General features: G+C 42.1%; 1 protein-coding gene across 1 annotated transcript in view; it reads left to right on the plus strand.

Annotated features, from left to right (window-relative positions):
• LOC145342316 (tripeptidyl-peptidase 2-like) overlaps positions 1-14366 on the plus strand; it is a 114137-nt gene extending 99771 nt beyond the window's left edge. Inside the window, exons 24-29 of the mRNA XM_080187795.1 lie at positions 2465-2616; positions 3717-3804; positions 6252-6382; positions 9077-9287; positions 11188-11307; positions 14103-14366. Of these exons, the coding sequence (XP_080043921.1) occupies positions 2465-2616; positions 3717-3804; positions 6252-6382; positions 9077-9287; positions 11188-11307; positions 14103-14192 (792 nt within the window). The 3' untranslated portion in view covers positions 14193-14366. The remainder of the gene's footprint in view (positions 1-2464; positions 2617-3716; positions 3805-6251; positions 6383-9076; positions 9288-11187; positions 11308-14102) is intronic.
• Positions 14367-14617: the final 251 nt, after the last annotated feature.

The raw sequence follows: 14617 nt of genomic DNA on the forward strand, positions 1-14617 counted from the left end.
CCTGGGTAGGCCTGGAACAAGAAACGTTCCACATAGCCCATGAAAAGACGAGCATAGCTTTAACCCATGTGGGTACCCATCGCCTTTGATTTGGAGAAAGTGGGATGAGTTAAAGGAGAAGTTATTGAAAGATAGAACAAGTTTAGCCAGGCGGAGGAGAGTAGTGGTGGATGGGAGTTGTTCAGGATCTTTTCAAGAAAGAAGCAAAGAGCTCGCAGGATATCCTGGTGTGGGATGGAGTTGTAAAAAGATTGCACATCCAAGGTGAATAGGAGGTGGTTAGGGCCTCTGAACTGGAAGCTGTCAATATGACACAGGACATCAGAGGAATCCCGGATGCAGATGGGAAGGGAATGGACAAGAGGAGTGAGGATGGAGTCAAGATAAGAGGAAATAAATTCAGTGGGGCAGGAGTATGCTGACACAACGGGCATACCAGGACAGTCCTTTTTGTGGATTTTGGGAAGTAGGTAGAAGCAGGCTGTCCATGGTTGGAAGCTGTGGGGGGTGGGGGGAAGCATCTGGAGGAAATGAGGTTGGTAACGGTGTTGGAAATAATGGCTTGATGTTCAGTGGTGTGGTCAAGGTTCAGGGAGAAGTAGGACGAAGTATCTGACAGTTGTCGCTCAGCCTCTGCGAGGTAGAGGTCAGTACACCAGACAACAACAGCACCCCCTTTGTCAGCTGGTTTGATGACAAAGTCAGGATTGGACCTGAGGAAGCGAAGGGCAGAAAGGACTTCTTCATTGTCTCTTTTACTTTTCTTACCCCCTATTTTATCCCCCCTTGTCTTACCTTTCCTTTCCCTCTACATCCGTTTCCCCCTTTTCATCTCTTTCCCACTCATCCATCACCCCAGTTCAGCTTCTTTGCCGTTTGGCCATTCACATCATTTATTCTGTCTAAGGACAGCCATTAGCAGTCTTTCCCCTTGTTTTTGTGGCTATGACTCATATTCCATTCCCTCACTCTGCAGTATAAATATCTCCCACTTTCTATGCTCTTTAGCTTTGACAAAGAGTCATCTGCACATGGAAGATCAGCTCTTGTCTCTCCTTACAGCTGCTGCAAGACCTGCTGAGATTTTCCAGCACTTTCTCTTCTGGTTATAGTCCTTACCTGGTCTGGCCTGCATGTGACTGCAGTCACAGCATTGTGTTTGGCTCTCAGCATCTCCCTGAAATGACGTAGCCAAGGGCAACTAAGGATGGGCAATAAGTGCTGGCTAGACGTCAATGCCCATATCCCAAAAATTAGTTAAAAAAAAGTGAAAAGGTCACTGGGAGTCACTTTGGACCCACCTGCCATCTAGAATTGAATTCCTGACAATCGCCCCACACTGGGAACTCAGCACTAGGAGAGCTGCTCTTGTCCAGAGTGCAACTTTGACACAGAAGCTTTTGGCTCTGATGGAAGCTCAACCCACTGAGCCATGGCTGACACCTTCAAACAAAAGCAAAAATATTGCAGCTCCTTGGAAGTTGGCATATATAAACAGTAAATGTTTCAAATACCTAGTATCTGGCAGGAAAGTGGAAGTATTTGATCTGATTTGTTGTTGTCACATATATTAGCATACAGTGAAAAATATTATTTCTTGCGCACGATACAGGCAAAGCATACCGTTCATAGAGAAGGAAACGAGAGAGAGCAGAATGTAGTGTTACAGTCATAGCTAGGGTGTAGAGAAAGATCAACTTAATGCAAGGTAAGCCCATTCAGAAGTCTGATGGCAACAGGGAAGAAGCTGTTCTTGAGTTTGTTGGTATGTGACCCCAAAGTTTTATTTTTATTTGTCTGGGGTGTGTAGGGTCCCTAATTCTGCTGGCTGCTTTGCTGTGGCAGCAGAAACTGTAGACAGAGTCAATGAATGGGAGGCTGGTTTGCGTGATGGATTGAGTTACATTCACAACCTTTTGTAGTTCCATGCAGTCTTGGGCAGAGCAGGAGCCAAACCAAGTTGTGATACAACCAGAAAGAATGCTATCAATGCATCTGTAAAAGTTGGTGAGAGTCGGAGCTGACATGCCAAATTTTCCTAATCTGAGAGAGTTGGTGGGCTTTCTTAACTATAGTGTCGGGAGGGGGGAACCAGGACAGGTTGTTGGTGAGCTGGACGCCTAAAAACTTGAAGCTCTCCACCCTTTCTACTTCACCCCCATAAAGCCATAACCAGATTTGCCATGATCTTACTGAATCAAGGTAGATGGGCTGAATATCCTCTTTCTATTTTGTTTGAGATCAGATAGCATCTGTGGAGAGAGAAACAGGCTTGAATAATTCAAATTCAAGTTGTAGCAGAGGTCATCGACCTAAAACATCAAATGCTTATCTCTGCACAGATGTTGCCTGATCTCAGTATTTTCTGTAATTATGATAATTATATTACTGGCAGACTTGCCGTGGCAAAAGTGATCAATCAATTCCCCCGAGACCATGAGTAATTATTATTTATTATTTTCAGGATGTGCACACTGTGTACTACCATCTGATTTCACCTCCTGTCAAGACAAAAGACAGAAACAAAGAAAAGTCCAGCACAGAAAAGGAGGAGAAGGAAGTGACCGAGTTGTTCGAGGAGGCTATAAGAGATCTCAAAATACAATGGATGCCCAAGTATGTAACTCACATTCAGCCAATTCGTTAGGAACAGATGCTAGCTGAGATACTAATGCACAGCACGAGGGATCTCAACACCAGCTCACAACTGCAATAACCTTCCCCGTATAAGAACACTTGACTTGTAGGTCTGAAGGGTGACGGGGGCGGAGGTACAGTTTTCCAAATTCAAGAAGGCACACAGAGGCACGGCCTGTATTTGGCTGGTCAGCTATTCTGAAATGCAAACCAGCTCTCTGCAGCTCTTTGCAATGAGCTAGAATTGGATCATATTTCCGTATCTCATTGAAAGTCAGCACTCCAGTTTGTTTGTGGAAAAGGTGGTACAGTAATATTATCACTGGACTATCATCCAAACATCCAGGCTAATCAAGAGACCCAGGTTCGAATCCCAGCACGACAAATGATGGAATTTCAATTCAGTAAAAATCTACTGATGATCATGAAACCATTGTCAATTGTTGTAAAACCCATCTGGTTCACTAATGTCCTTTGGGGAAGGAAATCTGCTGTCCTTACCTGGTCTGGTCTACATGTGACTCCAGATCCAGAGCAATGCAGTTGATTCTTAACTGTCCTCTGAAAAGGCCTAGCAAGCCCCTCAAGGGCAATTAGGGATGGGCAACAAATGGTGGAAGGAAAGAAGTTCCTTTTCAAAAGCTCAGACCTGGCTTTTATTTTCTGTACAAGATTGCCATAAATATCTGAATGTATTCATAACCTTGGCACTTGTTCGAAATAATTTGATTGTTTGTCAGAGGGTCTGGCAGTTTATATGGAGAGGGAGGCAGAGTGAATGCTTCAGGTCAGTGATCATTCTTCATCTCTGGAAATCTGAGGAAAAGTCCTTGACTGGAAACTTTGACTTTGCTTCTATCTCCACAGATGATGCCTGACCTGATAACCACCCAGACATTTATTTTTCTTTCACATTTCCCCTTTTCTGAAGAGCCTATGGCCTTCCCACACACACACTCAATTATTTGACCCAAAGTTGTCAGCCTCTCAACGATGCTCAGTTCTACTTTGGGTTAACCCTGTTTTCAAACCAATTCATTTATGTCCTGGTCAACTGTGAACACTTTCTCCTCTTACAGATTGGATCTACATGAGGAATTGGTATCATCGTACCCTAAACATTTGCCTCTACATATCGCTCATCTCTCCAGCCTCAATTCAGAGAAGGTGGGTTTTGCCTTGTACTTAATGTTGTTTTCCTGAGCTCCTTAATTGCTTCACGCCCCTTACCTGTTCACTTCAAGCAGCTGCAGCCCAGGATATGTTTAAGATGATGCAGACAAAACAGAACCTTTTCGACTGCCTAGAAGTGCATGGAAACAACATCACTTCCACGTTTTCCTCCAAGACATATACCACTTGGACATATCTTACACCTTCCTTTATCATTCTCACAATTAACTGCTACTCTGCATTCCTTCTAGATCCTTGTCAGCTCTGTTTTTTCCAGAAATACAAAGCTCAGTATGCCTGAGAGCTCTGTAATAGCACTGCAGAGTTGGTTTGGGCGGGGGGGCGGTGGGGGTGTGTACAGAATACACATCCCTTTTTAATGACACTGCCTGCTGTATGGTAAATTTAAATGGATGTCAGTGAATGAGTGAGTGGGTAAAATGAGTGAGGTGGCAAGGAGAGGTCATGCCTCACTAACTTGGTCGAGTTTTTCAAGGCTGTGACGAAGATGATTGATGAGGAAAAGACAGTGGATGTTATATACATGGTCTTCAGTAAAGCCTTTCACAAGGTACCACATGATAGATTGGTATGAAAGGTGAAGTCACACAGGATCAGAGGAGAGCTGGCAAGATGGATACAGAACTGTCTTGAGCGTAGGAGACAGAGGGTAACAGTAGAGGGGTGCTTTTCTGAGCGAAAGGCTGTGACTAGCAGTGTTCCACAGGGATCAGTTCTGGGATCTCTGTTGTTCTTAGTAAATATAAATGATTTGGAGGAAAATGTAGCTGACGACACAAAAATTGGTGGAGCTGTGGATAGTGAAGAGGATTGTCAGAGGATACGTCAAGGTATAGATCAGTTGGAGACTTGGGCGGAGAAATGGCAAATGGAGTTTAATCTGGACAAATGTGAGGTAATGCATTTTGGAAGGTCCAATGCTTGTAGGAATTATACAGTAAATGGTAGAACTCTGAGTAATATTGAGAGGCAGAGTGATCTGGGCATACATGTCCACCAATCACAAAGTGGCAATGCAGGTGGATAAAGTAGTCAAGAAGGCATATGGCATGCTTACCTTCATCGGTCAGCACATTGAGTATAAAAATTGGCAGCTGCATAGAACCTTAGGCCATATTTGGAATTTTGTGTACAGTTCTGGTCGCCACACTATCAGAAGGATGTGGATGTTTTGGAGAGGGTACAAAAGAGGTTTACCAGAATGTCACCTAGTATAGCGGGCATTAGTTATGTAGGAGAGCTTGAGTAAACTTGGTTTGTTCCCACTGGAATGACAGAGGTTGAGGGGCGATCTGACAGAGGTTTACAAGATTCAGTAATATGGCCAGTGGATAGTCAGATGCTCTTTCCTAGGGTAGAAAAGTCAAGTATGAGGGGACATAGATTTAAGGTACATAGGGAAAAATTTAGACATGTGTGAGGCACGTTTTTTACACAGAAGGTGGTGAATCTCTGGAATGCGCTGCCCGGGTAGGTGGTGGAAGCAGGTACAATAACAACATTTAAGGGGCATCTAGATGAGTACATGAATAGGATTGGAATGGAAGAATACAGACTCCGTAAGTGCATATGGTTTTACTTTACGCAGGCATCATGATAGGCACCTGGAGGGCCAAAGGGTCTGTTTCTGCGGTGTACTTTTTGATTGCCAGGGAGGAGGAGTGCGAATGATTAAAGGGAACAGTTCTGCAGTGATCCAGGAGTTAAATTAAGGTTTTAATTTGTCTAATATTTCCTGGGTAGCTATCCAGGAAAGTAAATTGGAACTGTCCCAAGTCTCAGACTTTTAACTCATAATCGGAGAGATTGGAGAACATTCTGGGGAACAAGAAAATTGCCTATCGGAAGTTGAAATTTCCAAAGTCATTCTCCTGTAGGTCAGCATGTCAGGACTTTCACAGGCTCTCGATGTGCACTTCAGTCTTACTGCCAGGATCCAACGATTCTGAGACCAGGAGATCTGGGCCATTATCTTTTTTAATGACCTTGCCTGCCTTGAGTTTCCACTGTATCTACCAAAAATTGTCATTCCCTCTTTGATGCTAGCCTGTTCTACTTAACATTAAATTTCTTTGTTCATGGAATGTGGGTGTCGCTAGCAAGGCCAACCTTTATTGCCCATCCATAATTGCCCTTAAAAGGTTTTCTATCATGTCATTATTAAAGACTGCCTATTAGTGGAGTTGATCCAGTGGCTCTTCTTGCCCCTACAGCACATTCCATTTTCCTTTGAAAACTGATTTGTTAAGCGGGAGAAGGCAGTTAAGTAGCACTGGGTGAATTGCTCATTCACAGAGCCAGTGGAGTCATAATGGACCGAATGGCCCTGTAATACTTGTGAACGCTGTGATTTTCACATTTTCAGGCTGCTACACTGTGATCTGAATTCAGGCTGGTAAAGCTTTGCTCTCCTTTCTCAGGATAGGATGAAGAGACTTGATGAAATTATTCAAGCAGCCAACGTGGTTATCTCACACATTGATCAGAGTGCCCTGGTGACCTATTTGGCGATGAAGACCGACCCGAGGCCAGATGCAGCAACTATCAAAAGGTACCTAGTTGGAATGTGTGTGCAGACCCCAGTCAAAGGAAATAAAACACAAACATATCAAAATGGCAAGCATTAGGCCAGCCTCTCAGCTCGTGATGACTGGAGTATTGTGATTGGACACTTCTTACTCCTACCCATGTGGACTCCCAAGAGGGGCAAACACAAAGGAGAAATCTTAACCTAATAACGGGTGCAGAAGCCTCTGTAAAATTTATCTCTGGTCCCCTCATTCTCAAAACCTGTCCCAGAGATGGAGTGGCCCAATTATTTATTATCTGATCACGCACTTACCTTTTATATGATGTAATTGTCGCTCCAGTCCATTTCTGGCGTGAAGGTGATGCTGAAAGTCATCATGTACCAGATCTGCTGGCTCTCTGTGGAAAGATGTACTGCCCACCATCCTATCGAATCCAGCGTTTACGTGGTTTAAACTCACGTCTGTGGTCCACACCAATATGGCAGACTGAAATAACCTCTCAATCGGTGATCCTGTATGTTTGTAAATGTCTAAACCTCCACCAGTTACCTTGAAATATATACTGATTTACAGGCAACATGATCAGTACAGGCTTGGAGGGCCAATGGGCCTGTTCCTGAACTGTAATTTTCTTTGTCCTTGATTTAAATTAAATCGATCCAGCTCTCTTTCTGAATAACCACGGCTCATTTTGACAGAGTTACTCGCTCAGCCAGCGTTTTTATTCCTCCTCATTTTTTGTTCTTAAAACTCCATATAAAGTTAGAAGCCACTAACACCATGTATTTGAGCTAACAGATGTGTACTAGTTATTATTGCAACAGTGACATCTGCAGGGAATTAGCGCAGGCAGGAAATAGATCCATAAATTTTTTACCAACCCTTGGCTTTTACAGTATTTGCCTTGTTCGCAATCAAATGTATTTGCCCCTTAAAAATACTTCATATCCCACATCAAACTGAATTTTTTATATTGCAATCTCATGCATGCAATTACCAGAAGTCATGTTTTTTCCCCATTGTGGAGCCCTCTCAACCTGCAGCATTCATTATTCTAAGCAGAACAACTCCTTACTATTTTTACACAGGCTAAGCATTACCATGCAGCACTCTTGTGCAGCCACTGAGAGTAATATTGCTGCTGACATCATTCCATGTTCATGTGTACATGCACAAGCACAGATGTATGTACAATATAGATTGATATACATCGACTTAAATACATATCACTTCTGAGCTTTCCAAACTAAAAGCCAATCAGTTATAGAGCCATAGAGTCATAGAGGTTTACAGCATGGAAACAGGCCCTTCGGACCAACTTGTCATGCCACCCTTTTTTTAAACCCCTAAACTAGTTTCAATTGCCCACATTTGGCCCCTTTCCCTCGATACCCACCTTACCCATGTAATTGTCTAAATGCTTTTTAAAAGATAAAATTGTACCCGCCTCTACTACTACATCTGGCAACTTGTTCCAGACACTCATCACCCTCTGTGTGTAAACATTGTTCCTCTAGGCACTTTTGTATCTCTCCCCTCTCACCTTAAACCTGTTCTCACAATTTAATCCTTTTAATGCTAGTATAATACTAGTAAACCTGTACTGTAAAACCTCCAAGACCAACATGTCCTGACCAAAGGTTTTGTGCAACTGAAGCATCTTTGATTTAAACCCCACCTTAAAATAAAGGTTAACATCCTTTCTGAATATGTTTTAGTGATTTGCATATACAGCCATCCACATGTTTCTGTTCCATAGAATATAATTTTGATTTGTTTTCAGGGATCCAGAGTAGAAGATTTCATACCTCATCGATTACATTTAATTTGCCACAGTTTGTCTCATAGTAATTTCTGACACACACTTCTGGCATTTCCAGACTCCAATAGTAAAAAGCCTGCCTACATAATAACTTCTTAGCTTTTTGAATCCAATCAGTTCACCTAATTAACTTGTGAAATTATGACGAATATCATCTTGCCCAGTGGTTGATACCATCGTAAGTGTCCTTCACCAATATCCATAAGCGCTTATTGTAGGCACTGTCTGCTTGGTGTTCTGTCAGAACTTATGATGCAAGTAACAAAACTTGCATTTATGTGGACCTTTAATATTGTAAAACATCCCAGAACACTTCACAGGAGTGAAGTGAAGACAAACTTTGATTCTGAAGCACATTAGGAGGTATTAGAACAGATGAGCAGCTCAGTTGAAGCGGAAAACTTTAAATGGGAGTTGGTCTAAATCAGTGAAGACACATGTGATGGGTGAATGAAACTCGGTGCAGGTTAGAATAAGGATAGCAGATGCAAAAAAAACCCAATCCATCCGAGTTAATAGTGTTCTTTAGGATGGCACAGTGCTTAGCAGTGCTGTCTCACAGCACCAGGGACCAGATTTGATTCCGGCCTTGAGTCACATTCTGTGTGGAGTTTACACATTCTCCCGTGTCTGTGTGGGTTTCCTCCAGGTGCTCCAGTTTTCATCCACACTCCAGAGATGTGCAGATTAAATTGCTTGGTCATGCTAAATTGACCTTAGTGTCAGGGGATTAGCAGGGTAAATATGTGCAGTTACAACAATAGGACCTGGGTGGGATTGAGGTTGGTGTGAATTTGATGGACCGAATGGCCTCTGGCACTGTAGAGATTCTATGATTCTCGAAACCATTCACTCTGTACTAAAAAGATTGGACTGATTTTTCTGTTTTCAGTGAGATGGAAAAGCAGAAGTCTGCCCTGGTCGATGCCCTCTGTCTGAAGGGGTGTGCGCTGGCTGATATGCTTCTCCAGATCGACTCACAAGACCAGGTGGCATCAAGCAAACAAGTCTGTCGCTCTGAGAATGAGTCAGACGATATCTACAAGAGCCTGATGGACATTTTCCAAGATGTCCAGAAGTGGATCGAGCTCACAGATTGTAAGGTAAGGTAGAAACATTAGGCAAACACATGCTTATTTCAAACCACTGTGAAATCTATCTTCCTCATAATGTCTGATTTTAATATTGGTAGGGTCACGCAAGTTTAAAATCTCAATCTCAAACTGAACATTAGGATCAGGAATAGATTTTTCAGTTCCTCAAGTCTGTTCTTCCACTATTAGATACATATGTACTTTAAACCATTCTTACCACCTCGTTCTGCATTTCTTGCTATCCTGAACCAACAAAAAATCTCTTCATGATCACTATCCTGAAAATTCTAACTGTCCTCCCCAGCATTCTTGGTGGTACAGTGGTTAGCACTGCTGCAGGAATCCAGGTTCAATTCTGGCCTTAGGTGGTTGTCTGTGGGGAGTTTGTACATTCTCCCCGTATCTGCATGGTTTCCTCTGAGTGCTCTTGTTTCCTCCTACAATCCAAAGATGTGTAGGTAAGGGGGATTAGCCATGTTAAATGCACAGGATTACAGGGGTAGATGGAGTGGAGGGCCTTTGTGGGATGCTCTTTCAGAGAATCAGTGCAGACTCGATGGGCTGAATGGTCTCTTCCTGCACTATAGGGAATCTGTGGTTTTATTTCCAGTACCATGCACTTTGTTTACATTTAATGAGAAAGGACTTTAATCCTGTTCAAGGGCTTTTGGGCTGTTTCTTGGGCTGCAATGAATTCTGGGTCCCTGTCACAACACTCTGATTATTTCTGTATGTGTGTGCTGGGTTACCCTGGCAACACATTGCCTCTTTGGGTGCCAGGAGTGTTTTCTGTTGGCAATACATGAAAAGCTGTTTGTCAGAATCCTTCCTGCACATCAGATAGATCGATGCAGAATTGGGATAACTGCTCAGGATGAGGCACACAGCTTCTGACTGCAATTTGGTTTTAATCCTTAGGCGATTTCATGCTGCCGAGATTAGTTAAGTGTTCATGTATCTTCCTGATATACAGCCTCTCATACATCAGTCTGCCCTGAGTGCATTGGTACATGTGATTCTGTCTCCTGTAACGTCAATATTGCTCATTTATTTTGCAGACACAATTGATTGATGTATTGTGCTAAAAACATTGAGTTGCCTCCAGTGAACGGCACTGAAACAGGCCGTTTGCCAGATCTAATCTATGCCAGTGTTTTTATTATATACCAGCCTCCTACTCTCACCCTATCAACAGATCCTCTGTTCCTTTGTCCCTCATACGCTTATCCAGCTTCCCCTTAAATGCATCTGTTATATTCACTTCAGATACTCCATGTCCTGCATACACACAGCCTTTTATCTTTAGTTGCCTATTGGATTTATTAGTGACTACCTTAAATTCTGTCTCCTAATTCTGGTCCCGCCTGTAGGAGGAAACATCTCCATGTCTACTCTGTCAAATCCTTCCATAATCTTAAGGACGCCTGTTGGAGAGTCCCACAACCTTCACTGGATAGAAAAGAGCTTCAACCAGTTCAATCTGATAAATATCTCCTTTTGGTTGTGATATTCTCATCATAGAAATAAGAACGTAGAAAATTGGAGCAGGATTAGGCCATTTGGCCCTTCGAACCTGCTCTGCCATTTATTATACTCAAGGCTGATCATCAAACTCAATAGCCTGATTCTGCCTTCGCACCACTACCCCCACCCCCCGCCCCCCATATCCTTTGATTCCATTTGCCCCAAGAGCAATATCTAACTCCTTCTTGAAAGCATAGTGTTTCGGCCTCGAGTGCTTCCTGTGGTAGTGAATTCCACGATGAATGTGCTTAGAATTACTTCACCGGCTGTGAATTTAGACACCACTATTTTGATGATTGGGGCAGCCTAGTCATGTAGTTTGTGAAATATTGCTAGTGTTGCTCTGGTATTAATTTGTGTTTGTGTATGTTATATTTGTTATTAGGCATTAACATTTGCATACAAGCACGCCTTGGTGAAGCAAACATTTGGACGCGCTTTGAAGTTTGCTACAATGATTGTCGAGAATAAACCAAGTCAAGAAAACTGGAACAATTGCATTCAGGTTGGTATAAAATTCCCTTTTTCACACTGAACAAAGAGTGAGATCCAGACCACTGGATTGTGTCCCAACCACAACTGTCATCATTTTAAAAGTTTATTCTCAGTCACTTTACGGTATCTTACACCATCAAATTCACTGAACACAGTGATGAGATCCTGCATTTTGAGGAGGTCGGAGAAGCTGGGATCACTTACCCGAGAGAAGATAAGGGTTTGGGGTGACCTAAAGGACACAGCATAATAAAGATCACTCTCTCATCTCTCCCAGCTTTGACAAAGGGTTGTCTGGACTTGAAACGTCAGCTCTTTTTTCCCCTTACAGATGCTGTCAGACCTGCTTAGGTTTTCCAGCATTTTCTCTTTTGGTTTCTCTCCCAACTTACATTTCCATTGTGGTCTATAAAAATAAGAACGGAGGAGAGATTTATAATGGACGACTGAACCATTCTGTTGCCATGCCACGTTTTACACTTTTGACAAAAGTCAATGTTATTCCCATCAAATTTGAAATAATTTGTTTAGTACAGAACTTGAGTGATTGAGATCTGAGATGCACTGCCTTGAGAGTGCGACAGAGAGAATTGAAATGGAACTGGATTATTATCTGAAGAGAATTAATTTGCTGGGCCGTGGAAAATGAGTGGGTGAATAGGACAGGCAGAGAAATGACCCAGTTATGATGGCCCGAATGTCCTCTTGCTGCCCTCTATGATTCTGTGTGGGTGTAAATGGTCAGGGAAGGATGGGGGGAAGGGAATGTCTGTGGGTGCAGCATGAAATGGTTCATTGGCTGATCATCTCAATGGGAATGTGCTGATTTTCATTTCATTTCAATTTCACTTTATTATTCAGATTGAAATTCATTTTGGTCACATTGCTCGTATATTAAGGAATTGAATGTCAACGAATAATAAAAAACAAGAAAATTACCCTGTCACAGAGAAATTACCCTATAATTTTATTTAAAATATAAACTAAAAACTATCCAAATCATTAAAATAATCAGTCAGTGAGTCCCGCCCTGAAAGCATATCTTCGTCCTTACATCAAACTTCCGTTAATTGTTTTTACAGGGAAGGGCACAAATGGGTTCAGGTTGTTTGGGTCCTGGACCAAAACCCCAACTTACATTAGGAAGTTAGACTAGACCCCAACTATTTTCCTGTTTCAACTTAAATGGAAGGATAGGATTTTTCTTTCCTGAAGTGACAATGAACAGTTCTTTTATAGGTAAAACAGACTTTATTTAATAACACCGTTGAAATATAATTCTTAACAGATGAATCAGCTTAACTATTAGCAGTTGAACAATATTTAAAAATGAAAGGAAACAGAATCCCAGAATACTACACTGCAGGAAAGGCCCTTTGGCCCATCGAGTCTGCACTGATGCATTAAATGCCCAGATCTGCCCACCTAATCCCACTTGCCAGCGCTTAGCCCACAGCCTTGAATGTTGTGGCATGCCAAGTACTCATCCAGGTACTTCTTAAAAGATGTGAGGCATCCCACCTCCACCAATCTCCCATCCTTTGAGTAAAAAGGTTTTCCCTCAAATCCCCTCTAAACTTCGCACTCCTCATTTTTAACTTGTGCTCCCTATCCATCCTGTCCATGTCCCTCATAATCTTGAACATCTCAATCAGGTCGTCCCTCAGCTTTACAAGCAACGTTACAAATCCACTTTAAATAAATACAGCTAGCAAACTCAGCCCTACTTGCTTTCAGAGAGTGTTCCAGAGGCCTGCAAAATCCTTCTAATGTCAACCAGGCTTCAGCTTCAACTCACTATTTTCTGCAAAAGGTTTTTTTCTCTCTGTTACAGGCCCAGCTCTGCACATTAGCCAGATACCCCTGTCAATCATTCTATAAGCAATCCCAGGGGAACTTAAGTAAACAAAAGTCTATTAGCTCTATTGAAAATAAATACTTGTAAGTTGAAGTGAGTAATTATCCTGCTCTCCCAGCATCTGAGTTGCATTCCTGCCAGACGTACTAACTGCGTGAAGAATAAATCTGAATTTTAAATTTCCCCTTAAACGTACGATAGATATATGTATCTATCGCAATTGCACTACTATCTTCTTATCTATTTGTCCAGCATCTGAGAGATTGTCTTTTCCCTGAACATACTCAACAGCAAGTAATGCTGAGACAAGGGGTGATTCTCAGTGTTTGTGACATTTTCCTCAAAATTCTACAAGGACAGATTTCGTCAATAAAGATCTGCTCAAAAATACTCTGCCTGTCTAGTTCATTGACCTTTTTTCCATTAAAGAGTCTTTTCCAAAGATAACAGTACCAAGCGAGCCATCCCTGAAAGACAGCATTCTCAGTTATAGCCATAGACAAGATTTTCTTGATTATTCGATCTACTCAAAAGTGGTTTAATGGAGAATATCCCTTGATCACCATGTCTGTGTCCTGTTGCTGCTAATCAGCTGCTGTGTTTGCTGAATTAATGTCAATGGCTGCATTTAAAAATAATTTCCTTGGCCTGTAGAACACTGCAATGTTTCTGAAATGTGACATGGAGCCATACAGAAATATGTCTTCATTTGCTTTCATAGGATTTAGTCAGACCTCTAACCCTCAATCCGTAAGTGATGAGAAACTGGAATTTCTCAGGAGACAGCACTGTCAGATGAAGTATATTTGTTAAGAGATGAAGTATATTTGTTGAGATGTTGAGAGTTTTAGTATTGGTCTGTATTAGTTGACTGTGACTTTATTGAAAAGGTTGTTGCTGCATTGAGAGATACCGTTGTGTTGACCAGGATATTTTTTCTTTTGCAGTTGATGAAGACCCTTGGTTGGGATCATTGTGCCTCTTCTTACGAGAACTCCCTCCTAGTGATGTATCCCCCAGATTATGTCCCATTCTAACTCCCCTCAGTGACATGAAGAATATATGTGTGCATTTTTAATCTGGATTGATATAGGAGAAGCCTTTCTGATGATTGGGTCAGGTTTTGTGTTTACTCTATTTTTGCTTGTTTTTTTTAATGTTGGAAAAGACTTCGGAGGAATTCTACAATACATTTTATATCTGCAATATCATGAAGTCTTCAGGTTTCTTTCTCAAGTGCTCTGGCGCTCCCTTGCAGCATCACAGGCTTAGCCGGAGCCCTGTGTTATATATTCCGTTCCTGATGTTACATCATGAGGGGCCTGTCTAAAACATTCTTCCCAAAGGTTCCCAAAGAACCTCCTGGAGGATGCAATGGAGTTTACGTTCTGCCTTCTACCCCAGTACATTTACCTCCGCTTTGCTCCAACTTCCAGCTGAATTAGAGGTGGTGAACTCCTTT

Source organism: Carcharhinus amblyrhynchos, chromosome 4 (genome assembly GCF_965287045.1).
Source record: "Carcharhinus amblyrhynchos chromosome 4, sCarAmb.v2.hapA, whole genome shotgun sequence".
Lineage (NCBI taxonomy): Eukaryota > Metazoa > Chordata > Chondrichthyes > Carcharhiniformes > Carcharhinidae > Carcharhinus > Carcharhinus amblyrhynchos.